Genomic DNA, 27,236 nt, shown 5'->3' on the forward strand with positions numbered 1-27,236 from the left:
GTGGGATAAACGTTTGAGAATCAGGGAGGATGTGGCAACCCACCTGCCTTAACATCATCAAGCTGTTGGGTTGGTTTACTTGTATCAGTGAGTTGTACCCTGGCATATTTTCATGTCAGGTACCAGTGTAGCCCAAAAAAGAACAGGATGCATGTAAAACCCCAATGCAGTAAGTAATGTTCACTTTTCAAGAAAACGTGAAATGGTATCACCAAAAGTGCGTTGAAAAGAAGTAGCAGAAGAGGGGGGAAAGGCATGTTTCCTGATTTTCTTTTGTCTCCCTGAACTTCTGCATCCATTAAGTGTTTAAGTCACTATTATTACCTGCAGCACTCACTTTTTTCCAGGTGGAAAACTCACCACCGCTTGGATCTCAGTTAACGTATCTTTCCACGCGCAGAAATCCCTTCACTTTACATGCAACTGCCAACCCTTAACAGCTGCTCAAAACCGGCGCTTCCCCAGCCGTTTATCTGCGCGCTTGAGAACGCTCCGAAGAACCACCGACATGATTTTAAACAAGCGCCACATCCCGACGGGAGCGACCCTCTTAGGGACGGGCGGCCCGGCGCCGGCGTCCTTGGAGCCTCCGGCCGTACGGACTGTCAGCGCGGCCGGCTGCCCGCTGCCCTCACCGGGAAGCCGGCAGCTGCCAATGGCCCGCAGCGCTCCGGGCCATGAAGGGACAGCGGCTCGGGCTGGCCGTGTGGCCGTGCAGCCGCTCCCCGGGCCCGAGACGGGGGGCGCCGGTGACGGCGGGCAAGGGTAAGGCTCTCCCCTCAGGGCCGCGGCGGCCGTTGGAGCCCGCCGCGCCGCGCGGGACACACCGCCCACCCCTGCGGCAGGCGCGCGGCTTCCGGACACCCTCCCGCCCAATTCCCCCGCTCGCCCTGCGCTTTGAACGCCGTCTGTTAACCGCAGGCTGGCCGCCCTCCGCCAATCACCGCCCGCTCTGCCGCCACGCCACCCAATCGGCGTGCGCGGGGGGCGGGCCGGGGGAAGGCATGACGCAGGGAGTTTTTCCCCTCGCGGCGCCTGGCGCCGGCTCTCGGCGGCGGCGAGGTCGCCGCTCCGGCCTGTGACGCGTGACGCACAGGTACGTGAGGGGCTGGCGAGCCCGGCGGTCACGTGGGGCGGGCGCCGCCGCTGCTGCCAGGCGCCGCGGGTCCCGTGCGGTCGGGCCGCCGCTCAGCCGCCCCTCCCCCTCCGCCCCCCGCCGCATGTCGCTGGCGGCGCGCCCCGCTCCCCGTCAGCTGCCCGCCGACACCGACACCGCCGCCGCCGCCGCCGCCCTTGATGTGGTTCGGGGCTGGGCGGGGAGAAGATGCCGCCGTCCAAGTCCCGCAAGATCGCGATCCTGGGCTACCGGAGCGTGGGTGAGTGTGGGGCGCGCCGTGAGGAGCGAGGCGGAGGAGGAGGAGGAGGAGGGGGTGTGCGGGGTGGCGGGCCGCTGGGGCGGCCGTGCGCGCCGTCCCGTCCCGTCCGGTCCCGGGCTGTGCAGCGCGCCGCTGTCCGGCCCCGCCGCATCGCCCTCCCTCGCGGCAGCAGGTGCAGCGGCGGCGGCGGGGAGGGGAGGGCCGCTTCCCGCCGCCGGGAGCGCGCAGCCGCGGCGGGCGGGCGGGCCCCGCCATGGCGGCGCCGCAGAGCGCTGCGGGCCCGGGGCTGCGGGAGCGGGGCCCTTAATAGGAAGTTTGGCCCGCCTGGCCGGGCCTTCCCTCAGCGCGGCGTGGCGCGGCCTCGGAGAGCTGGGCAGAGGAGCAGGGTCCCGGCTCCCCTGGCGGCTGTCGGTGTGCTGGCAGCACCCCCCCCCACAGAGGGGTCAGTCTCCCCCCGTACCCGCGTGCTGCCGTTCCTGGCGGACGAGGGGACGTGCCGGGCGCTGTCGGCGCTGGTGGTTGTCAGCTCCTGGGCCCGGTAAGGGCGGAGGGGAGGACCGGGAGCGCTTTGGTCCCCCTGCCTCGGGGGAGCAGTGGTCGAACTCCCTCTAGACGCGCCCTGAGCAGGATTTAGAGCCAGTTTTAAACGCCAAGGGGAAGCTGGGTTGACCTCTTGCCCGTTTCTGGCCATTTTTGCCTCCGTAGAGGCGTTTCATGCCCGCACCGGCGCATAGCGGAGCCGGCTGTGGGGCTGGGCCCACTCCCGGGGCCGGGGGGGCCGCGTTGACCACCGGTGTCCTCGGCACGGGACGATGCTGCCCTTGCGCAGCGCCGCTGGTACAACCCAGCGCGGGCTGAGCTGCGTGGAGGAACCTCCTGGAAGCGTCCAGCACAAGTCTGTAGCGGCTGACAGGGGGGTTGTGCCATAGCTGCTCGCACCTCTAATCTTTTCCTACCTTATTCACTGCTTTTGATGGAAAACAGTTTCAGTTGTTTGAACGCTCAGGTTCTTAGAGCAGAGGGGAATAAGGCGTAGTACAGCAATCCTAATCGATTGGACTTAAAAGCTTAGATCAATGCTGAAGATAATTTGTGGTCGGAAGAAAAAGAAGATGCTACAGAGAGATATGCTGCTATAAAAGGTCTTTTTGCATTAAAGTAGTGGCTAAATCAGTAATCTATCTTTCATTATGCACTCAGCGAAAAGAACCCTTTAAAAAGGCGCTTTTTTTTAAGATTACAAAAAGTTAAATAAGCGGAGCTGTTTCTTAGATTCTGTATGTAACTGCAGCCTGACTTTGAGATGGGGCAGTGTAAATAGGATGATGAATTTGTCTGTTCCTTAAAAGGAGCAGTGAGTAGTAGATTGATCAGTGTGCATAGTATATTTGACATTGCTTGTTGCAGTGTTTCATTGTCTGCCCTGTGTGTTATGTTTTCTTCTCTGTTTTTATTCTTCGAGCACTGGTGAAAACAAGCAATGGGCAGTGTAAGTGGGATGGAAGAATGCTTGAAATTCTGTTCTTTAGATGTCTGTGCTGGGGCCTGGGTGCACTGTTGAGCTTCAGCCTTTTTAACTGTTGACAAGCAGTAGTCAAGAAATCTGTAGGGTATGTACTCAATTGAGGACAAGCAGAAGTGTAGTATTGTTAATCTGGTGATGTTTTGAGCAACGCTACTCATACAGAAAGGACACGCAAAAAATTACCTGATGTCTGTTAAAACCTGCTGAAGTATTTAAGCTAGTTTTCTGAGACTAGTGTGATATTAGGCTTAATGGTACAAAATCAATTTTATTAGGACAGCTACAAGTTATGTGAATGTAGAATTAAGTGTGTGTGTGGGGGGAATCCTGGTTTCATGTATTTTCCTTTCATTGTCCTTGACAATTCTGTGTTACGTCTTAGGTAAAAATCGTGTATTTTAAAACAGCAGTGTTACTCTTGTCAAATACGGACACATGACATTTCTAGGCAGGTACGTATGTAAAAGTTCAAGCAGTAGGAGCAGGCCATTGGGGGCTTATTTCCATCTTGTAAAGTTGTTAGAAAAACAAGAAAGTGAAACTGTGAGATACAGATTGGGTCCTATGCTTGTCCAAGTATGCCTCCTAAAGTTCAGGAGGATAGCCACTTAATTTAGCTTCAGAGAAGCTTTTGAGTAAGTCTTGTTTTGTATTACGGTGTCAAGAATATTGCTTGAACCCTGGCTAAGAAAGGATGTAGTCTCTTCTTAGGACAACTAGTTTTTGGGTGGTAGAAAATGAAGAGCGTTTCTTCTGGGGAAAATGTAACATCTGAATAGAGCTAATGTTTGTTAAGATGAGGAGTAATTCCAAAATCTGAAGGACTGGAAGGAAATGTTTCCTCAGTTTCCTTTTATAATTAGGGAGCTACCTTGCTTTGCCAGTAATATTAATCTTGACCCTGGAATGAGGGTGGGTAACTCTGCTGAGCTGTAAAATGTTTACAGTTTAATAAGGTTAACATAAATGCTTGGGTGACCTGATCTGTGAAGCTGCGTGCTTTCCTTGTGATTTGTATGGCGTTTGAGACAAAGCTAATCAGAAAATGGTGAGCTTTTTTTTCCCTGTGTCTCTTTCAATTACGTGTTGAAATAGCCAGGTTTTGATGACATATTTCAAGCACTGATCTGTTGTTCCCTGTAGTTAGTGATTCAACAGTTTTGCAGATCTTTCGGTTTATGAGCGTGTATAGTAATAGCCAGGCTTGACCATGAATCTGAATCCTGTCATGCTAAGCCTTTGTTTCTTTTTATTAAATTTTATTTTGATACATAAATATAATGTATTATATAATTTAATTAAATTTTATTCTTACCCCAGTGCTGTTGTCAGATAGACAAGAGGTTGGGAGTAGTATTCTGATACAGTAGTTCTCGGAATAGAAAATTCAGGAGTCTGCTTGTTTGAAAACACTCCCTCTATCTTTCAACACTACCATCAACCGTTTCATATGTGAAACTAATATTCTTTGCTGATGGGAGAGATCACAGTGGGAGCCTATGAATTCCCATGCAGATGTACTTTCAAAGATGCAGACAGAGTATTTGCCAGGAACTTCAGGGCTTGTTTTTTGGTGAGGAAGGCCAATTATGTGTGTATAGAGAATACAGGTTGTGGCATGATGTTAGACAAAATCACACAAGAATGTCTCCTTTGGTTTTTGGTCAGGCTTAAATTGGTCTAAAAAAGTTAAATTCCATTATGTAAGTATGCTTTTCTCAGTGAGGTTCAGAGTAGAAATTCGATGGATTTCATCCCAAAATCTGCTATAGTTTCACAATGGGAGGAACTTGACTTTGATTACTATTATTTGGTACGTGACCAGAGCAGACCAGCTACTTGTGATCTGATTCTGGAAAAAATCTGTCTTACGCATGATGAAGCATAAAATTTTTAAAAGTTCCTGCCTTCACTGAGGAGAATCTTTGTATTTTGGTCATAATATATCCCATATAATTGGAAATAATGGATTTGCATGAAAATAAATCAAGCAAGACTTAAGATTTTCTGAATCTCCTCAGAGTAACAGCTGCTCTAAAAAGCAGCGTATGGTTGTCCAAAATGCTTTGTGTTCTGTTTTGTTTATAGAAGAAATATATAAATTCAGACCACAAATGCCTATATGAAAGAAGAGGTTTCTTAGATCATCTCACAAAGTAGCTTATTACGGGGATTCTCTGTATTACATTGGACTGATGGATTTAAGATAAGCAAGGAGGTGTTGTCTGGATCAGCTGCTTCAGCTCTAGGTTACTATCTCAGCCTGATTGGGCTTTTGCTGTTCATATAACTCATGCTTACAGATGTACTTCCAGAAACAGGAATTCTGTTTCTAAATTTTACACATTTGGACTGTTGATCTGAAAATGCTCTCCTGGCCAGTTGACAGTTCTGAGGGGGAAAGCCAGTTATGTTAATGGTGACATACCTATTTTCTTTCACAGCTAAATAAATTGACTTTTTTGTGTAGGTGGGGAGAAGTCCGTGCTGCAGGCAGAAGTAGTCACAATCTGGGACTGCAGCATGCAGGTAGCAGAAAAACTATGATGGAACAAAATTATCTGTCAAGGTTAGACTTATAGGGAAAGGCTTCCGGGTGGCTGTGTTAAGCTAAAATAGAAAATGCTTCTCTCCCCTCCACCTTGCTTGAAAGCAAGAAAGGCAGAAAAAGCAGTACCATTAGTATGTACCTGTAAGTGGTAAAAATAATGGTTGGGATAAAATGTATGTACTGTTTTGAAAACATGAGTTATTTGAATATTAGGAGGCTTGTATTGTAAAATGGAGCTGAGGCTTTGCTTTTCGCTTCTGAAAGATGGCATCTGTTCGCACAGTAGTATGCTGCCCTGAGGAGGTAGCCCTTTGATATTGGGCAGAGGGAAGTGGTAATTTTAGCAGGCAATAAATTGCCCGTGTAAATGTCAAGAGAGAAGGAATGGAGAAATTACTGCTGTCGTGTGCTGTAATTTGGTTTGCAGAATTGGTTGTGTCCGCAGTGTTGGAAAGCCTGAGATTTAACAGGAAAATTGAGTGGTTCGGGATCCAGCCGATACCTGAGGTTAACATTCTGCTGAGTCCCTAGTAAGTGCCAATATTATTTTCACAGCGTTTTGCTTGTTAGGACTGCATTTGCGCTGCCGGGGTGCAGCAGTGCTGCTAAAAGGAAAGGCTGCAGCTACCGGGGGACTGAAATGAGGCTGGAAATGCCAGCTTTAATTGCATTTCAGTGTGACTGACTGCGCTGTTCGACAGTGAAAGTTGCTACAGCGCATTTGATAGCAGTAGCTGGAAGCACTAGAGGCAGCATGTTCAGCTGTAATATCAAGCCACAGTAGGGTTATTTGAGGACACTGTTCCAAGCTTAACTCTTAAATTGCCTACTCACATCTCTTTTAAGGATAACACTTGCAGGTTTTGCTTGTATATTTGAGTGTTTTGGTATTTGATTACTCAACTTCGAGTTAATGTTGACAGGAGAAACCAAGTGAAATGTAGCTCCTGCAATTTATAAGCTATATAAAGTCTAAGCACTTCATTTAGATATACTACACTGCCTTAAGTGTAGGTTCTGAGTAAACCTCTGTGGTACACACTGCTGTGGAAGCTTAGCATAACCATGTGTTTGGGATTAGAAGAGCAGGCTAAAATGTGATAAACTACCAATTATGATTAACTTCCTGTAGCTTTCCTGAAGGTGACATTCAAGGGTGTATTTTAAAAACTGCTCGACTTAATTGCGTGCTCAGTCTAAAATTGAAACAGCTTCTCTGTGGGATGTTCATAATGCACTCAATCTCTGCAAATCCTGCGTGAGTCAAAATTGCCCGGTGGCGTCTCAAATTTTCTCAGATCGGAAGCTGCAGACATGAAGCACGGTATGTAAAAACACGAAGCTGCCCTTGTCAGTGGTGGATCTGTCTCCTTAAGGACGATAGGCTTCCTTTAGTTTTCCAAGGACTATATTTGAAGTGAATGGCAAAATTGTTGTGAATTTGATAATGTGAGAAACCAAAATGTGCTTCCTGAGTTGGAGAGAGCGGTGGTTGCTTAAAATTTCTCTCTTCCAGTCCTGGTCAGGACGTTTGCTTTCCTCTGTTTTTGGCACATTGATCACAGCTCTCCTGCAAATGAGGGTATGTGGGATGGGGAAAATGGGAAGAATGTGAATAAAGTCCATGTTATATGTTACCTGGCAGACCTCTTAATGAGATTTAAGATAATTAAGTTTGCTAAAAACATACGAATGTGGGCTTTTCAAGATTATATTTCTGTCTTGAGAAATACAAAGTACAGTGGATACTGAATTTCCTGGGGTGGAAGAAGGTGCTTCCATTGAAATTGTAGCAAGGAAGTAAACTGAGGCAGTTTTTGAACAAAGTGCTGAAATGTGCTTTGAGGTGCAGCTTTTCCCAAGAGGTGTCCCTGCCACTTTCTTTTTTAATTGCTATGTAATGAAGGCAGACGCAAATGAACTGTGTGGGGCAAGTGAAGCTAACTCTGCACTGTGGCTGGAAGTTGCACCTTCCTACCCTCACTTGGGTGCTGGCTCTGGTGTGCTGGGGGCCTGGTAACCACCTCAGGCAGTTGATTTCTTTGAAAAGTGAAGGAGGCAGAAGGAAAAGTTTTCGTATCATTGAGTTGGTCAGCTTTGAAAGTACAACCCTGACAGAGTGAGTGGGGACAGAAGTGTGGGCTGTTTGAGGGAGGATAGAGCAGGCTCTCTGTGGCCATGCAGACTTTGCTTCAGTCAGACCTGTTCTGAAACTACATCTGAAAGTATTTTTCTCCATCACTCCAGATAAGCGTTAATGCTTTTTCGTAAACGTTCCACAGTGGGCCTTTTGAACCTGAGTGGTTCCCTTGACGGAAAAAGTTAGCCTTGTAAAGGTGGGGAAATGTGCATTAGGGAGCTGTGAAAAAATCAAGTTTTTCAAGATTCTTGATTAGATTTGACTACAGAAGGTTATTTAAACATCTCATACAGAATTGAGGCAAAGAAAGATGATTGACCTGGGGTAAATCTAAACCGTGTTCTGAAGTCTTCAAATCCAGATGATGCTTCAAGTGATGGGATCTAGAATTTTCTGGAACTGCTTGGTGGTGCGGGTGTTGCATGGATCAGATAAAAAGCTCCAGAATACAATCATAGAATCATTTAGGTTGGAAAAAATGTTTTAAGATCATCAAGTTCAACTGTAAGCCTCACACTGCCAAGTATACCACTAAATCATGTACCTAAGTGCCGCATATATGCAACTTATAAATTACCTCCAGGGATGGTGACTCAACTCCTTCCCTGGGCAGCCTGTTCCAGTGGTTGACAACCCTTCCAGTGAAGGAATTTTTCCTAATGTCTAACCTAAACCTCCCCTAGCACAACTTGAGGCCATTTCTTCTTGTCATATTGTTACTTAGGAACAGAGACTGACACCTATCTCGCTACAGCCTGTACAAAGAAGTGTAAGGCATTCAGAATCACTGATTGCCTCCCTAGTTAGAAAACCAGTTGAAACAAATCTAAAGGCTCTGTTGCTTTTCAGAGTAATCTTACATGTTTGCTGAAATACCCTACAAAATCATTTTCCTGCAACTACGAGTTAACTCCTTAACCTGGTTGACTCCTTTAGTCATAGGTATTTACTGACACTATTGCAGCATTGAGATGAGTCACAACTACTTAATCTGTTTAGGTGAACTGGTTCTTTCTCAGTTTACCATAGGGACTTTAATTACTGTACATGTGAATTTTGAATATAGTCATATGAAGGATGCAGGATGAGATAGTGGTGAAAAAGGTAGTGGTGTAAATATGATACAAGTTCTCAAAAGTGCAGATTTTGGATTATAAAGCATAATGTATCAATCAATATGAAGACAAGACAAACGAAGAATAGCTTGAGTCTTGGGGCTTCTGCCAAAAGGAAGCCTACTTGGAATTTCTTGCTGGACTTCTTATGTGAATTAGAAAACTTGTGCCTAGAACATGAGGAGGAAGTTTATAGCAGTTTAATTTGGATTAAATCCTTTCGAGTTTGTGGATAATTACCAAAGATTAATCTTCTGAGGCATAAGACTTAAGTGAATGATTTCTGAAGGCCTTTTAAAGAATGAAAAACCCTATGAAGGCTTGTTCAGAAAAGTTGTGGTGCTTCTGTATTAAATAGATATGAAGATATAACAATTCCCCAATAGACTGTGCTTTAAACAGTGAAATTTCCTTTCAGATCTCTTTTATTAATATCACACTGCAGTCTCAAAGTAAGAGGAATTAATACTTCTGGAACAGGTATCAGAATTCTTAGGTATTTCAGATTACAGGAACCAGAGCAGCATGCATGACAAATCTTAGCTAGTTATTTGTATTCTGTGGAGTACTGAGTTAAATGAATTTTAATTTGGAAAAAGAGGGAATACATAAGTGGTCTTCTGTCTGTGGGTGTGAACATGTGCAAGTGTAATACAAAATTATGATATGAAAGCATCTCTTGACAACATTGTCTCCTTAGTTAGTGGGATACATCTGTCTAGCTTCAACAACTTGTCAGATTATATTGCCAAAGCTTCATTCAAGATGTACAACGTCTTCTAAAGGTACGCTAGCTATATGCAAAAGAGCTGGGATGCATATTATGCAGGAAAACTCTATTAAATCTGTCCTACAAACTGTCAAAACAATCAAGCACTTGACATTAATGCAGTAAACTGTGCTTTGCTTCAAGGCTTGTCCTCCATTAGTAACAAATCTTTGGTGTTCTAAAATCTGTTTCAAAATTAGCTTTTTTAATTAGAAATGGAAGTTTCTGCTTTAAAATGTGCATATAAACAAGCACCATGTTTCTTAATTTGCTGTGCTACATTCTTCTGTGTTGCTTTCTTTGAAATGTCTGTTTCTAATAGAAGATCTTAGTTGTGCTGTTTCGACTTTTTTCATGTTTGGAGAAAAAGTTTGACAAAATTCTCATAAGCCTTTTGTGGTTGCTAAACTTCAATTTAAAAATTGTTTGAATGTAAGGTAATTCAAATTTTTATGAACAGTAAAGCTGGGGAGAGTAGAAAGTTATCTGAATGCTTCAAAATCTTCTTCTTTCTAAAGAGAGTATCAAGGAGTCTTATGCTACCGAAACCTTTGCTCTGCTTGTCCTTTGTTAACTACACACTTTTATCCTGAGTGTGATGAAACTTACAGAACTGTTTCATTGACTAGCTTGTTGATATTTCTCCTAGAGTAGTGTCTTCAATGGTGTTTGTAAGCCTAGCATTGGGTTGTATTTTTTTCATAGCCAACTGCTATGAAACAAGTCTAAGTTTTAATGGTAGTACAGAAAAATAAGATGATGCCTTCTCTCTTTGCATTTCCAGGCAAAAAGATTGTGATCTTAAAAACACACCATGTCATGCACAATATATAGCGCATGGTGAGACTGTAGGGTATATGCTGTGGTTTGCTGAAAATGGTCATACGAACATCCCATTGTTATGGCATCCAGCTGCTTATGCATGGGCATGGGCTGTACATCCAAAAAGTTGAAAGGGTTTAAAGGTGAAGGTTGGTAAGGAGAAAAAGGGACAGTATGGAAAAGGGACCCAAGATTTAGGGGCAGCTTATTGTGAGGAAAGTTGGGCTGTACCTCTCTCAGCATGGAAGTGTGAAAACAAAAAAAAAACAAAGTGTGGATTATTTTCCAAATAGCCAGGATAAGGAAGTAAGCAACTACTGAAAGTCCTTGCTGTACCGATAGTATATCTTGGCCCTTGACCTGTTTGCCTGTAATAGTTAACATTTCATTCATTTCTGCCAAGTAGGTGGGATGTACTTGATTTCTTAGATATTGTTTGAAATAGACTTGAATTTAAGATTAGCTGGATTAATTTATGATTTAACTGAGTAATAACAGTAATAATCACTATTGCACTCTTAAGAATTTTATTTCTGTTGACACTTGTACAGCAGACGCACACAATGTACTGCTCTATTTCTTGAAGGCTGGCCTGAAGTTAAGTTGTCTTAAACTGTACCTTGATACTCAACTGCTTGTCCAAGTTGCATAGTTGTGCTAGTGGAGTGCTGGGAAGTAAAGAATCCAGCTTCTGTTGGCAAGTGCTTCCTCAGGTGCTGGACTGGGACTGGCTGGAAGACTTTCCACTTGTGAAGGACAATCTAAATGGAAAAAATGGCTTAATGTCAAGTTGCAACTGTCATATTCAATTACCTCCCTGGGTATTTTCAAATGGTTGGGGGGAAGGTGGGAATGGGGTGTAGGGTGTTTTTTTTCCCACAGTTTGTTCTGTGTTTTTGTTGTTGCTCTTCCTTCCAAGGAACAGAGTTCTTTCTTTATGACATTTTTATACTGAATATTATGAAAACTGAGAAAAGTGATTCCTCCTTGAAAATTCTTAATGTGAAATACTTTGTAAGCCAATGGATGGCTACACACTGGTTAGGAAGGTAAGAAAGCCAGGTGGCTATTGTGACAGGTAAGAACTTTATAGTATTGCAGTAGCAAAAAGGGTTACCTACTCTATCTTCTCTGCCCTATGGCAAAATAAGCTATGTCATGTCATATCTGATGGATGTTTTTCTTAAATTCCCCTAAAATTTCCCAAGGCTGGGGCTCTAATGATTCTTCTGGTACTCTGCATGGTGTTATCTGTTCTCCAGAGTCTGCTGGGTTTTTTTTCCTGGTGTCTTACCCATGTCTGTCTGGCTGTGATTTTGGTATATTATTACTGTAAACCTTGCTGTTAACAGGTTATCCTCCGCATTCAGAGGCTGCTCTGTAATATTGATTGGGTATGTAACAGAAGAAAGCTTGCTTTCAGAGTTAGTGGGGAAAGGTTAATGACTAACTCCAGCTGTATAAAGTGCTGTGGTATGAAGATGGAATTTAACAGATTGTGTCTTTCTTCAACCCCCATTAATAGATGAGAGGAAATTAATATGTTAAGCAGATGGAAGATAAAAGATGCCTACGAAGTTAATTCAAAGAAGTTCTAGGTTTGAATTGGACAACAGTAACTTACCAAAAGTTATCTGAATCTGATGAGGGAGAGACAGTTTTTGTAGAGGAAGCTTAGGCATACTCGTTTTTGTGGTGGCATGTTACATATAGATCCACAGCAGCCTTGGGTTAGCGCAGGAAACTTAAAGTTGTCAAGGCTCAGCAGTATGATCGTTAATAAAGACTGTGTCAGTGTCTACCTATGCATCTGTTAACAGAGGTGTGATGGAGTTGGCCATGTCCTGCTTCACTGGTGAAAGGGAGAGGCAGTGCTAATCTTTGTCAGTCAGTATCCCTGAAGACATCTTTTCTGGTTTGTGCTAAGAGATGAAAGTGTTCAAGGCCAGGTTGAACGGGGCTTTGAGCAACCTGGTCTAGTGGAAGATGTCCCTGCCCATAGTGGGCAGGTGGAGTTGTATGACTAAGGTTGCTTCCAACCCAGACTGTTCTGTAATTCTGTGTTGTCAGGGTGGTTCTGCGGTTCCTCATGCTTCATGCAGCTTTGGGAACTTCCACTAATGGAGGTCATGGCAGGTAAACAGCGCTGTGTGCTGAAGTTGAATGCCAGTAGCAGCATGACTTTCCATGAAAGTCGGGTTTTGGCTGCAGTGTACGTTGCTGGCATTTGTTGATATTGGGTTCATCAGACTTTGGACCATCAGTGGAGACATGAAGAGCCTGCTACCACTGACTGACTACTTTATAGTCATACATACTGCTGCAGGCTGAAGCTGCCTTTTGTTGCTAAGATCTTGTAGTGATTATTATGCAGTTTTATTTTTATGTATAATAAGTTACAAAAGTAGCTTGCTGCTGTTGTGACAAATCAGTAGTATCTCTTCCAGCTTTTGCTACAGGTTGGCAAAAAGTTCTGTGGAGCTCCCCTTGGAGTAAGGTTGAAATTCCTTAGCTATAGTTGCTGGATGTATAATCCCATTATTTGCTTGGGTGATGTTACCAAGAGAAGGGGGTGTTACCATTGCTCTCTTGTCAGGGTTTTGTCAGGTGTTTGCCTTCTGTCATCGCATGACAGGGAGGAGAGAAATACATGTCTTACTGTTGTTCTTGCAATTCCTAGAAGAATCTAGAGGTCCTGTGGTCGCATGCATTTCGGTAGTACTGCCAAGAGGGACCATTCTTCGCCGTTTCAGCTGAATTTCCAGCAATTTACTCAGCATTATGATACACTCAGGGACAAGCTCCACACATGCCTTTTTAAAACTATGCCAGCAGAATTTCACTGATACTTTCAGAACTTACTCTCTGCTTGGTCCTGGTTGTAAGCAGTGATGAGGTATGGTGACCACAGTGTTGGCAACAGTGAATGCTATAGCTCCAGTCCTTGTAAAGATCCTGTTCAAGGAAGACGACTGCATTTCAGTTAAACAGTACTGATCCATTGAAAGACTGAAATCTTTGATCTTGCTAAGGTTTCTGTGCTATTAAAGCTTTCTGTGTTACTGGTGTAGTTAAGGAGGTGTTATACATAAGAAACAGATTTGCAGTGAAAGGAAGAGAACAGTTTATCCTGGTTTCCAATAGAAATGATGAGTTTAAAATCTTGGCACTTAAAGTCTCTGGTGTTAACTTCAGCAAGTTGTGTAGAAATGAAAAAAAATTATGGCTGCAAACCCCTGGTAAACCTAAGCAGCTGTTTTATCTCATGTGGTGTGCATAAAGTTCATTTGCTTCTGCTATTAGATTCAACTGTGCTGCAAGTCGCAGTAAAGGCAGTGTCTGTGCAGCGGGTGGAGATCTGGTTCCGACAGCTACAGCTGGAAAGATCCACTTCTTGAGGAAGTGCTTAGAATCTGCTAGTCCTGATATTTCTGGCTTGCAGGAAGGTAACTTTAGTTGTACACCCCAGTGATCTTTAGCATCAAGGAAGAGCTGAGTGGAAGTTGAAAGTTCATTCTCTTGTGCTGGAATGAAAACCTTGAAGATAGAAAAGGGGAATGCATGGAATGCATTAAAGCAAGAGATACACATTTTTATTTCTAATGATATGGCAATTAAAACTGATTTCATGATGAAACAACAACTGCTACTAAAAGTGTCTTTGAAAGACATTTCATGTTGTACGTAGCTGATGATCCAAGGAAAGGTCAAGTTTACTCAAATACCTAATTAGCTGTTTGAAGTGTGTGCACAGGGAGAGAGGATTTGGCTTCTACCCAGCAGTACAAGTTGAATTTTCCCTATTCGGGGAGAAATCAGTGCAAAGTTCAGGTTCTTTCAGTCTAAGTGTGTCATAAACTGAAACATTAGGGTCTGATCTTTAAGCTTAATCAACTTAACTTTAGAGGTGGTTGTGGTTTTAACCTGACAGGCAGCTAAGCACTGCACAGCCATTCGTTAGCTCTACCCCAGTGGGATAAGGAAGAGAACTGGAAAAAAAGGGAGAACTCGTAGGTTGAGATAAAGACAGTTTTACAGGACAGGAAAGAAATGGAAAATAATAATGATGATAAAAGAACATGCAAACCAAGTAATGCACAGTGGAGTTGCTCATCACTTGCTGACCGATGACCAGCTAGTCCCCAAGCAGTGGGCCTCTGCCTCCTCAGCCCAGTTTTACTGTTCAGCATGACATCGTATTGTATGGAATATCCCTTGGGCCAGTTTGGGTCAGCTGTCCTGGCTGTATCCCCTCCCATCTTCTTGTGCTCCCCCCTGCCAGTCTCATTGCTGGCAGGGCACAAGAAGCTGAAAAGTGCTAGATTTAGTTGCTGCTGAGCAATGCTTATACTAAAACATCAGTGTGTCATCACATTCATATCCTAAACCCAAAGTACAGCACTGTACCAGCTACTAGGAAAAAAAACTATGCCCAGCTGAAACCAGGACAGAAGTGCTGCATATCAGGTTGTACTGCGTAACTTGTAGTTTAGAAATGTTTGATAATTAGGCTAGCAGCAGAATAAAGTTGCCTCAATTTCTACCACCACCTGAAATATTTTGGGCATAGTGCTGTGGGGAGGAAGGTGGGAAGGTGCTGCAGTAATGCACAGCTTCTGCAGGAAGTCTGAAGGGAACACAGAGGATGGCATTTATCTTAGCAAATATTGGTTGACTGTCTGGGGTATGAATGTCTGAATTTCGTTCATAGTTAAGAGACCCCAGGATGCAGTTCACTTGACCTTTTTTAAAGCATCTTGGATGCAACTACCTATGCATGCATACCATGGCCAGGTGAGATATGTGCCACAGAAATTTACTGGATTTTTTTTTTAAGCCTTATGATGGCTTTTCCGTCTTTGATAACTGATAGCAAACACGTGAAATTAAAATTGCTTTCCATTATTAAAAGGGAAATACGAGGCAAACTGTGGCATTGTTTTTCTGCCAGCAAGGATAACAAGCAGATGTAGCTGGACTACACAGTAAAATAACTAAAACGTTTCTTCTAGCAGTCCTTTGCTGAGGTTACTGTCTTAAGTGGAGACAAAACAGACACCTGGAAGTATCTGGAAGAAGAGATTCAGAGCGGCCCTGTGGAGAAGGACTTGCGGGTGCTGGTCGATGAGAAAATGAACATGAGCCGTCTTCAGTGTGCGCTCACAGCCCAGAAAGCCAACCGTATCCTGGGCTGCATCAAAAGAAGTGTGACCAGCAGGTCGAAGGAGGTGATCCTGCCCCTCTACTCTGCTATTGTGAGACCTCACCTGGAGCATTGTGTGCAGTTCTGGTGTCCTCAACATAAAAAGGACATGGAACTGTTGGAACAAGTCCAGAGAAGGGCCACGAGGATGATCAGGGGACTGGAGCACCTCCTGTATGAAGATAGGCTGAGAAAGTTGGGGCTGTTCAACCTGGAGAAGAGAAGGCTGCGTGGGGACCTAATAGCAGCCTTCCAGTACCTGAAGGGGGCCTACAAGGATGCTGGGGAGGGACTTTTCATTAGGGACTGTAGTGACAGGACAAGGGGTAAACAGGAAAAAAAAAAGAAAAAGAAAAGAAAGAAATTCTTTCCTGTTAGGGTGGTGAGGCACTAGAATGGGTTGCGCAGGGAAGTTGTGAATGCTCCATCCCTGACGGTGTTCAAGGCCAGGTTGGACAAAGCTTTTGGGTGGGCATGGTTTAGTGTGAGGTGTCCCTGCCCATGGCAGGGGGGTTGGAACTTGATGATCTTAAGGTCCTTTCCAACCCTGACTATTCTATGATTCTAAGTGGCAACTAAGCTGTTGCAGGAAGATGATGGAGTTTTTCTCTACATACTTGCCTGTACATCTAATACCTTGCAATGAAGTGTAAGTGAATGTTGAGGGATGATTGCTGCTTGCAGGATGGAGCAGGGTTCTTGTTACATATTGGGGAATAAAGCACACACTCTGTTCTCTTTACAGAAAACATGATTTAGGTAGCATTATTAGGACTCTTCATTTGTGTTTTGAAGGCTCATCACTGACAGCCTAGGAAAAGTTGTGAGTTTGACCAACTGCTTTGAAATCTGAAGAAAAAAAAGGAAGCCATCTGACTTCCTTTCTAAATGACTGCTTCTCAGATTTCTTCTGGCTTGCAGAGGAATACCTTTGATAAACCTCAAGATGGTTATGCAGTGCAGAAGGAAACAAGCATGTGTTCTTTTCTCCCTGCAAGCCTGTGTTCTTGATGTTACTATCATGTGAACCTCCTCCTCTACAGCAGAAGTGATTTGTGCTACAGTACCTTGCCTTAGCCTGTCAAATACATTTCCTTATATCCTAATATAGTAATAGATCAGGAGAAGGCAGGGGACAGTTACAGCAGTGGGATAGAGTGCCACAAAAGTTGAGAAAGATCTTGTGTTGTTCTGAAACGATGATCTGCTGTTTGGTTTGTCATGAAGTTCTCTTCTGTTCTTGAGGTCCTTCATGACAGTACCAAAAGATACCTCATCAAGTTCCTCAGGCTCGCCTGGGTTTAAACCACGACACGCCCTTACAAGACTATAAGAGCAGATCCTTCAGTCTGTCCTACCGAAAGCTCAGATAGCACTTTGACAGGGGAGCATGTGGTGAATCGAGCATGTGGTGAATCAAGCATGGGAATCATGTGAGCAAGGGCACCAGTTGAGCTCCGTGTGTCAGCAAAAGTTTTCCCTGTCAGCATCATTTTTTATTCTGGTATCCTCATACCGGTTGCGTTGATGTCACAAGGAAATCACTACGAAGCAGAAAAGACTATGGCTCAAAGTAGATATTTATATATGGTGATTCGTCATGATTAGAAGTCTAATAGTAGAATTAGGTTGCGTCTGAGTAAAACACAAACTACTCATTATATCACTGTCTCCAGAGGTTTAGAAACAAAATTCTTTATTGACCCAGATGTATCATTTTTATAGTCATTAGAGTAATTCAGTGAACTATGCAGCAACAGTCAGCAAACTAGCAACTGCATAGCCATAATTAGTATCTGGGGGGAAGAAAAGGAGAAGTCATAACTAACCATAGAAAGTTGCTGGTGATGAAGCCTGAGACAAATGATGAACTAGCGATGGGTTCTGAGATTATCTGTTATCTTGTGGAAAGATTTTTGTTGAAGAGTGATGCTGTAATTCCCTTTGCTACCCTCCATCTGCTCCAAGAAGTCACTGAGATCCTTTCTGTGCTCTGAAAATGAATAGTTAATCTGCACTGGAAGTACTGGTATCTCCATTTTCTGCCTCTTGGTATTCTGAATTAAAAAAGGTAAGGATACCAATGTTGAAGTTAAATTGAGTGTAACTTTCAGTGTGAAAACTTCATCTCTGAGAAGCGTAGTAACTTGAGCATAGCTGTTTGTGAGATACTGAAAGTTGGGTATGCAGTAAGTCTGATCTAATTTAATATGACTGACAGCATTTCATTATGAAATTTCTTGAACCCTTTTGGTACAAAACCTAAACTAATCTGTTTCTATTGATAACTGAGTAGATCTAGGTAGAGAGTAACTCAGGTAAGGTGCTAGGCTTGTGATAGGGGTGGATTAGGTGCTGCCAGCTGTTGAAAGTGTTTTATAATTAAGCGCAGTTCATAAATGGATTTTTAATAGAAAAAATGGGTTAAAGAAGCTCTGCATCTAAAGTTCTAACAGAATGGAGAACTGCAACTCTTCAGTAGTTGTTGTTCTTGACCCTGTCAGATTGTTTACTGATCACTTGTGTGGATGATTTCAAGTGTTGAGAAATCCTTCCTGTTGAGATAAACTTCTCTGTGATGCCAGTGGCCGTCATCGTGGAGATGCCACGTTAGAGGGTAGCTGCAGAATCAAGCTTGCACAATGCCTTGCTTGTGGAGCTGTTGTTTGACTTGCTTGCTGGCCAGTTGCATCATTTCTGTCTCCTGGGGTTGGGGCGAAGTTGGTGGCAGATAGAATTTTATCTGGGCTTTTCCTCTACCTATTGCAAGGAGAATAAGGGTGTGGGATCAGGACAGCAGGCAGGTAATGGGGCACAGAAGTGAGGGCATGTGGTTTTTGGGGAGGCAAGCTGTGCATGAGCCCACCCGTACGCAGTTACTCATCTTCTTGGTAAACTGCCTGGTGTTGTAAAACTTGAATTTTAAGGCTAGATGAAATACCACAGCTCTTGTCCAAGAAGTAAGAGGATGAGTGAAAACTCAGTTTGGCAGTTGTTTTGCCTTGACAGTCGCAATGGCATTTGAAACCGACATGCTCTGCACTAGTCAGAATGTTCATGGGGCGTTCTGTTTTATGTATCAAATGGTCTATTGTATGAACAGAAGTATGACAGCTTCAGTTTTTGAAGTGGCTTTCCATCTCAAAACCTCTTCCTTTTCTGTTTTGACAATGTAAAACTTTACCACTCCCATGTAATATCATAAATAACAAATTGTGTATGCAAATACCATTTGGGTACTTCTGGACAACTTCAGCTTTCAGCCACCTGGGGCTTGTATTCTAAACATTGTACAAGCATTCCTACCAGCCCTTACCCTCTGTCTGAGGGAGAGTCGGTAAACTTGGAGGATTTTGCTTAACAGCTCCTGTGCCGCAAAGTATCTGGTGTTTTGAGTTACCATAGCAAGTACAGCTGGAGGACTCATCCTACTGCCCTGCCTGCCCCAGTGGTGCCCTTTTTATTTCTTCCCAGTCAGCTTAAGCTCTCTGTGATTCTGCGGGGTGAAAAGGTTAAACCATAACCTTCTCCAGTAAGATTTCAAAAACGCTTTTTCATCTCAAAATTGCAGGTCTTCATCAGTTCAGTGGGCCACTTCCAGCAGAATTTGCCTTGCTTTTGCTCATGGCACTTCTTTTGGTCTCAATGTTTATTTTCCTAAAACTTGAGGAGAGTTGATACACTAGACGTACTGGCATGCAGGATACAAGAAGAGAAAGCTTAGCAAACTGAAAAACATTTGGCATTTATTCCAAATGAGGGCATATTAGAGCTCAGCCTTTTTTGAGGTATGCACCTTTGAGTAATCGATTAATCAAGTCTTTCTGCTGGTGTGCAGGCTGTCTCATCCTTTTAGGCTGAAGTGTGCTAGCAGTGTGTGCACATTTAGACTGCAGCATCTCCTCCTCCCTGCAGTGCTCTGAGATGGAGTTAGCACATCAGTAAACGCAGTTGCGTGTGGTTCCTTGGCCCCTCTCTTGTGGATGTTATATTTATGTTGTAATTCTCTATGAACATGTTGCCCGATCTTTCTGGGGAAAGAGGAGATAGGAGCTAACTTGTCAGCTTAATTTTCCTCTCTGTCCATGAGTATAGGTCAAAGGCCTGGAATAAAACCTGTGGGGCAAAGTTCAAGCCAGGCTGTTGTTTACATGGTCCTGCGTGCTTCTTGGGCATGGACTCAGACAAGGCAATGGGGATTAATGACTTAGGTTTTAAATTTCTTGTGTCCCCTTTGGAAGCCTTGGTTTGGTGGGATACTGTTGCATGGCACTTATCCCAAGGGGGTATGTGGCTGAAGCCAAGACTGGAGCTTCCCTGTGGCTCATCTAGGAAAGCAGGCATCCTCCTGTGATCACAAACACATCATTACTGGAAGGCTTGTTACAAACCTCAGAGGAATTTAGGAGGAGAGTGTTGGAACACTGGTTTTGTCTCTTTTTGTTTCCTTCTCATTCACTGTTAGGAGAAAAGCAGTAATTAATACAGCTGGATGTTAAATGCAGCATTTTCTGTTGGCTCCAACTTCTTGCTAGCATTCAGTTTCCAGACTTAGCACAGACAGACGGTAGCAATCAAGTTTTTTGGTTAGTTTAGGATCCTTCTTAGGAGGAAAAATGTTCAGTCATGATCTGTGCTTTAATTTAGCTGCTCTTACCTTAAACATGTAACAGCCTAATACAGAATAGTTAACTGTTTTAAAATGGAGTGCTTAATGTGCTGGTATTGGCAAAGAATCTGGAAGCATGAACTCTGGATAGCAACTTTGTAAGCTTATAGCTTGAAAGTTCATTCACTCTCTAAGCAGTGTCCAAAATATACAGTTTCACAAAGTTGCTTGGATGCATAGTCTGAGTTCTACGTTTGTCCTTATTAGGATGATTTTGGATGTGCATGGTGCTTCTTCCCCCCCCCCCGCCCTCCCTCCTTGCTGGAGCAACAGTTTAAAGTGCAGTGTTCTCTGTAAACTCGTGCGGAGTGAGTATGACACCTTTGGTTGTACTGTTATATATCAGAAAATGGTGTCTTAAGAACTTGATTTGAGAAAAAGCAACTCTTACAAGTTTGTGTGCTGGGTGGTCTTTTGGGGGTGGTGGTTGGGTTTTTTAGCATTGTATCTCGAATAAACTGGCATGATTGATAGGAGATGGCAAAGAGATAGGCATGGAAAAGCTGGGCAGTGATGTTAAAATAAACCAAGCCGTTTGTTGATGAAGGTTTTGGCTGTTGGAAAACCCCCAAATGATGATGCTTCCTTCTGGGGAAGTGAATTTTGGAAGTGTTGCAGTTAATGATGGAATTGGCTGCATGTGTTATTATAAATATTAAGCCAAACTTTTCTTGCATCACGTTGATGCTTGTATTTTGTCTGATTTGCAATATTTTAGAATGGTTTTAACAGTGACTTGCTAAGTATGCTGATAGTAATCAAACGTGAACAGATCAAGAGCCTTGTGTGATTAATCAAGAATGGGGGGTTAAAGTGGAAAGTTGTTTAGTATCTCCTGAAGGAATGTTTATGAAAGAACTTTTTCTACAGCAAGGTATGAACATAGCATGGTCTGAGCACTGCAAGTGGGCACTCTGTCCAAAGCAGTTAATTCTTGAAAATAGTTACACTATATAGTTCAACCACACTGGTTACTTAGGATGTCAATGAAAGGCTTTCACTAAATAGGATGGTCTTAAGTCTGCGTTAACTTGAGGTCATATTTTGTTTGTACTTGCCAATGAGAAGAATATCAAGGAGCATGAAAGATATGCTCACGTCCAAAAGCAGCTAATGCACTTGGCAATCTTTCGAAGAGTGTATTTATCCGGTAAACATAATGTAATAGGATCTAGTAGATTCCCAAATGTAGAAGGAAGAAATGCTGTAATGGAAATTGTGTTAAGAATTCAGTAGTGATTTGAAAAGTCTTTAGTTGCAGAGCTTTAAAGGTGCTTTTTATGGTCAGTATCTATGACTTGCTTTTACCATATTGTAAAGTCTTCCACTACTAAATTAGTTTTTTGGTTTGTTTTTTTTCTCACTCTGCTACTAAGTGCACCATTTTGCTTTACTCTTTATTGGGGGGGGTGGGGGGTGTCACCAGGTCAGCATAGCTGAAATTGGAAACATTGTCTGCAAAAGTAGCAGTTTAATGGCTTTCAAAAGAAAAAATGCCCCCACAGTCACTGTGCTTAAAATGCCACATAACAGACTGGTGGATTCTGTATTAAAAGGCGTAATAAGAGTATACTGATCTCAGGAATTCTGAGATCATTCTTTTGTCATGGGAAGTATGTCCTAGTTGAACCAAATTTGGCTAATTCTTTCCAAGCTCCTAGTTTTCTCTGCAATGCCTGAAAATTATTTCTAGCTTCCTTGCTTCTTGACAGAAAAACCTTCCAAGTATAGCAGTTTGTTAAATTTAGCTTTATGAGGATTGGACACTGCTACTTTTAGATTTGTTTTAAACTGACGGAGGCGTTTAAATTATGCTGTGTTAAAACAAAAGCAGAACACATGCCAAGTAGCTTTTGCGCTATATTTTTATGTGTTCAGGAGACCCAGTTACTAGGAATAGGCGCTTAATTTAAAAATAGGTTACTTGTCATGTATAGGTAGTTTAAATGAACCATACAAATCTCATATCTGCTCTTATAAAAGCATTAGTGTATCTGCTAATAAGTGTAAAGTGGTAACAGCCTGAAGACTTGCTTAAATACAGATTATCTTTTCCTTGCTTTACAGGAAAATCTTCACTGACGATTCAGTTTGTGGAAGGACAGTTTGTTGATTCATATGATCCAACCATAGAGAACAGTAAGTAAATAACTGACAAGCTGCTCTTCTGTACGTAACTATTATCAGAAGCCATTGTGGCTATACGTATTACTTATGTGGGCATTTACATATTAGCATTAAATCTCATTAATTAGCTGTCAAGTTTTATTACTCTTTTAAAGCAATGTTTACCAAACTGACAGTACTGCAGCATGGAAATCACTGTGTACATATTTCTCGGCTAAACAGCTAAACGTTCAACACTGAATGAAGGAAAATCTAATCAATCTGGCTAAAATTCGTCTCCTTCTTGTATTCTATGTATGTTGTTGGACATCTGCTTCCCCTAATATAGTCAGGACATGTCAAATTAAGTATGTCATACCTCTGTTGAAATGTGCCAGTATGTACAAAGTCTCAGATGTCTAATTTGATCAGTGTATCCAGATGATCACAAAGCCAGCAATGCCAGTCCAAACTAAACAACTACATTAGAAGGCAGACATTCTGTGTCTATGCTAACATGGCAGTCTTTTCAGTTACTTGTTTTCAGCTGCTTGATAACAAGTCCAGTATACAGGCAGCTTGCTGCAGATACTGGGTAACTGAATTCTTAAGTGTCTTTCCTCTCAGTGTTTTTTTAATATTGGTGCCTTTGTGAATAACTAGTATAACAGGTGAGTAAAGGTACTAAAAAATGCTGCCAAGACCAACAAGTCACTTCAGAGGTGAGTTACCTGGTATTTGTTACAATCCAACCACCTCTTTCTGAGCTAGCAGTGGTCATAAAGTACTTGAGCAGCTGTGGTGCTAGCCTGAGTAATTTGATCGTATTGGCTCAGTTTAATCATGTGACAAATAAAACTTTGATTTTTTTTTGATCTTAACCCTGAAGTTCTTGTATTTTAATGACTTCTGAAAAGCAGTGATAGCACATGTTTTTACTGTTTCAAAATTGTCCAGTAGGATGTTAAGCCTCTTTGATACTCTGGAAGTTTGAATGAAGTAATCAGTAGAACAAGGCTTCTTTTGCATATATGTGGTAATAATTGCTCATCACTAGCTATGAGGATGTATTTTACTTAGGTTTGTTTTAATGCTTAGAACTAAAATTCAGATGCTACGTTTTGAGAAGCTCTGATTTTGCTTTATGAGCCAGGGTGGATAATTTGCCCCTTGACCTTAGTGATCTGTTAGTCCTTATATGGATGGCATTAATATCAACTCTTTAGGATGTGTGCACCTTGGTTTTAGCATTTTGACACCTTCATACAAGATTGCCTTGTTTCATCCTTTACAAGCTCTTGTTGTCCACGGAAACCTATTGTTTCTAACTGCTGCTAGTAACTCCGTAGTTGTCTGTCTCTCACTTAGCATTTCTTAACTGTACGAAAACATACCCTGGATGAATTCTGCTCGTATTTGACTCTTGTAATCTGCACTGCTTGCTTGATGTAAATTCTAAACATTGAGCATGTCATGGTCATGAAAACTTTGTTGGGCATAGGCACCTTGAAAAGGCTTAAATCCTCACTTGGTTTCGTATTTGTTTGGAAAACAGCAATACTCCTTTTGCTGAAAGTCTTGTTGATCTGTGACATGGCTGGAAAAAATAGTGTTCTGAAAGGTAGACAGTTTAAGGGCCCTTCTTACATCAGAACACGTTGCTGGGAAGTAAGGGTTGAAAACGTAAAAAGATGTGCCATGAGGTTCAAAACAGTGGAAGTCTCTTGCATCTTTAAGCCCTGGAAGGCCTCATAGAATGTTTTAAAAATGCAAGCGATAACACATTTAAAATGTATTGATAGTATCTTTCTTAAGAAAGACATGTGAAACTAGTTTTGGTGGGATTAGTATAAAATCATTCTTTTGTCTTCAGTTCTTAATCTTTTTAAAATGTTCTGCTAAACACAAATCTTTGATCAGTCCAGTCTTTCGGCACTCCCAGCTCTGTTTCTGATTCTGTGCAGGGTCATAAGACACAGAGTATGTAATCAACTCTTCCATTGTTTTCCTAGCTTGTAATTTCAAATCTGTGTGCCAATGCTGGCAAAAGGCACTGAGAAGCCAAAGCTCCTATACTAGGGGCAGTGTTGAGAATATTGCATTTTTCCAGTGCTTTACAGCAGGTCATAAAACCTTGTCAGTTTCATCTAGTGATTTGGTATACTTTAGTAAACTTGGAAACGAAAAAAACACAGGCTAAAGAATAGGCTGGCCTGTGTGATTGCTGTTTTTTCTCCAGAAAACTGTTACTAATACTTTGTTACAGTATTCTACTAGCACTGATGAAAAGCTTGAAAGCTGCAGTACTGCTGATAGCTTAATCTGTATAATTTTTGTCCTAGTGAAACTTGCACAAAAGATGCAGTGTAAAGCTAAACTGTATAGAAGGCAAGCTATAGTTAAGCTCTTACAGGAGCAAGTGGCATAGCATATAAGCCTTGAACCTTAGGAATAAGACCTAATACTCTAGTAGTTTAATTTTTCCAGTGTGAAAATCCCTATCTTCTTTGAACCTGGTAAAGACAAAATAAGCTGCATTAGATTTCACTTAGTGTTTGTTGAAGTCAGTGCTGCTTCACTGCTGTATTTTCCTTCGCTTCTGTTACATTAGAACCAGAAAAGTTAGTTTATTTAAGCCAACAGGCATGTTGGATTCAGTTGCTTCTCCTAAACCTGTGTATCTGGAAGAGTAGCTTGTAGTGTTTTGTGGCAGCAGTGGTGGTCAGAGTTAACTGCTTGGCAAAATAAATTTTCCCTTTCTAAATGTCCCAATAGTAGTGACACCACGATGGGTGGCTGTTCTTGAGACAGCTGTGTTGAGAAACTATTGGAGCTATTAATTTGTGGGGTGTTGGAAAGAGAAGCAAGACCATGGTGCTGGGTGGGACTCTGAAGGCAGATGAGCTCAGATAAGCAAAGACCAGAACAATTAAAACTCAAACGTTTTACTGGAATAGAAATGAGAATCTGTATTTGGAACTCAAAGCAAGTAGGTCAGAAGGAAGATGTGCGCATAACTCTACCCAAACCGTACTTTAGCAGGGATGTCTTTGGTCATCACTAATTCAGTGATTTTGTGTTGCAGAAAAGCTGACTTGACTGCCCAAGTCTCAAAAATGTTTTCCTCAGCTCCTCTGAGGCCTGCCTGGCTGCTTTCTGCTTTTCCATGTAGTTTCAGACAAGCTTCTAGCACTGTGCTGCAGCTCTGTGGTCTTCCTTTCTGCTCTGCACTGGCTCAGTAGCTCCCTAAGGAAAAGAACAGTCTTCCCCTGAGGGCTGCCTCCATCATGTTTAATACAGTTGAGAGTGGAAACATATTAGAAAGGGGGAGGTGGCTAGAGGAACCATAGTAGTTGGGGAGGGAGATACCTGTATATTTAGATGGGTCTGCTAGAAGCATCTTTTAAGGTTGAACTTCTTCCACATGTCATGGCAACTGCACTGGAAGGGCTGAAGTATGCTTCCTCCCAGGAGTTGCTGATGAGCAGCCTTCTCAAGGGGTGGAAATGAGGCTTCTGAGAAAAATTAAAAATAGCTCTGTTGCATTACACATCTCAGTGTTGTAAAAGATGTCCTGACAGATTAGTGGCAGGCAGTGACTTTGGGATGAAGACTCAAGTAGAAGCAAATGCAGAAGGTGGTAACCAAGGAGCCCTTGTGAGGCAGCTCTATTCAGTTACCAGCCAGTAGCTCTATGGGAATGTTACAGAATTCTTGTACCTTTTCTCAGCAGCACTATCGTTCTAAAAGCTTGCATCTGTATGTCTGTACTGATGGGGTTTTTGTACCATAGTGGCTTGTTTTCGCAGCAGCTGTCATTTGAGTTGCATATACAGATAATTTAATTCATGTTAGCCTAATTGAAATACCCTTGATCTTAGGGTAACAATGATTAGCAGCTGGTGGAGTTGCTGTATAAATTGCACTTCTGCTGAGCTGTAGCAACATTCAGGGCTGTGCTCTGCATGCAGTTTTACCAGAACTTTCTCTGATCACAAAGCAGCTTTAGTTTCTCTGCAACGCAGCTGTTGACTGGTGCACTATCAACTGTAGGCATACATCTGTTTGGTGCTGTGCTGCTCACTGCAGCACCAAATTCTCCAAGTTTCAGCAAAGCATCAGATCCAGGAAACAATTGTAGGTGAAGGTGAGGATTGCAGTTTTCTTCATACAGCCACACTTGAGTGGTGCACTGCAAGGCTGTAAGCATGTTCTGTCTGAGATCTGTGCGCTTCGTGGAGCTGAAACAGGCCTTACCCCCACTGATGAGCAACGTTCTGCAGATGCTCACATTACGACTGGACTGCAGAGGTTGTTCAGGTCTGCTGGAATCTGTCCTCCGCACACTAGGAAGAGCCATAACGTGCAGTGATCGTATTGTCGCCGGCACAGCAGAATGCAGTGTGTCCCAGGATGGTGGGTGATAGAATTGGAAGTGAAGACTTCCTCTGGAAGGAGACCTGTGGATCACAAATCATCTTTAATAGAGGTGTATGTTTTCCCGAAGATGAAATTCTTACCAGGAATACTTTTTAAAAGCTTCAGCAAAGACACGCGAGTCATTAATTACAACTGCATCAAAGCAGATTTGTGTTCTTGCAGTGGGCTATTCCTAGTGTTACAAGCCTCTGCGTTGAACTAACAGTTCTTCTCACCCAGTCTGTGGTGACTCCTCCACTGCTTCCCTTCCGCTGGCTCTGTCACACTCTGCTTCCAGTACCGATTGATGATGATGTCTTTGCTGGGTCTATTTTAGGCTTGTAGAGTAGTCTGAAAAAGCTGCCGTCTGTCCCTTTTTAAATATTAACTTCATGAGGCTCTTGAAACTACTTGGGGTTGCAGAGTGCTTTGATGTGTAATGTGAAGTGTCAAGAGGCTGTTACTTTTAATATACCTGTTAGTGCAGTATGTCTCCGGATGAATGTTTCCTTCAAGCGGTGATAGCATATATAGCAGTGCT

At 42.8% G+C, this 27,236-nt stretch overlaps 1 protein-coding gene across 1 annotated transcript in view; it reads left to right on the plus strand.

Annotated features, from left to right (window-relative positions):
* Positions 1-1,064: 1,064 nt before the first annotated feature.
* Positions 1,065-27,236, plus strand: part of RHEB (Ras homolog, mTORC1 binding) — a 41,627-nt gene continuing 15,455 nt past the window's right edge. The window contains exons 1-2 of the mRNA XM_065666847.1: positions 1,065-1,376; positions 22,238-22,309. Coding sequence (XP_065522919.1) covers positions 1,325-1,376; positions 22,238-22,309 — 124 coding nt within the window. The 5' untranslated portion in view covers positions 1,065-1,324. The remainder of the gene's footprint in view (positions 1,377-22,237; positions 22,310-27,236) is intronic.

This window comes from Lathamus discolor, chromosome 2, assembly GCF_037157495.1.
Source record: "Lathamus discolor isolate bLatDis1 chromosome 2, bLatDis1.hap1, whole genome shotgun sequence".
NCBI classification, from domain to species: Eukaryota; Metazoa; Chordata; class Aves; order Psittaciformes; family Psittacidae; genus Lathamus; species Lathamus discolor.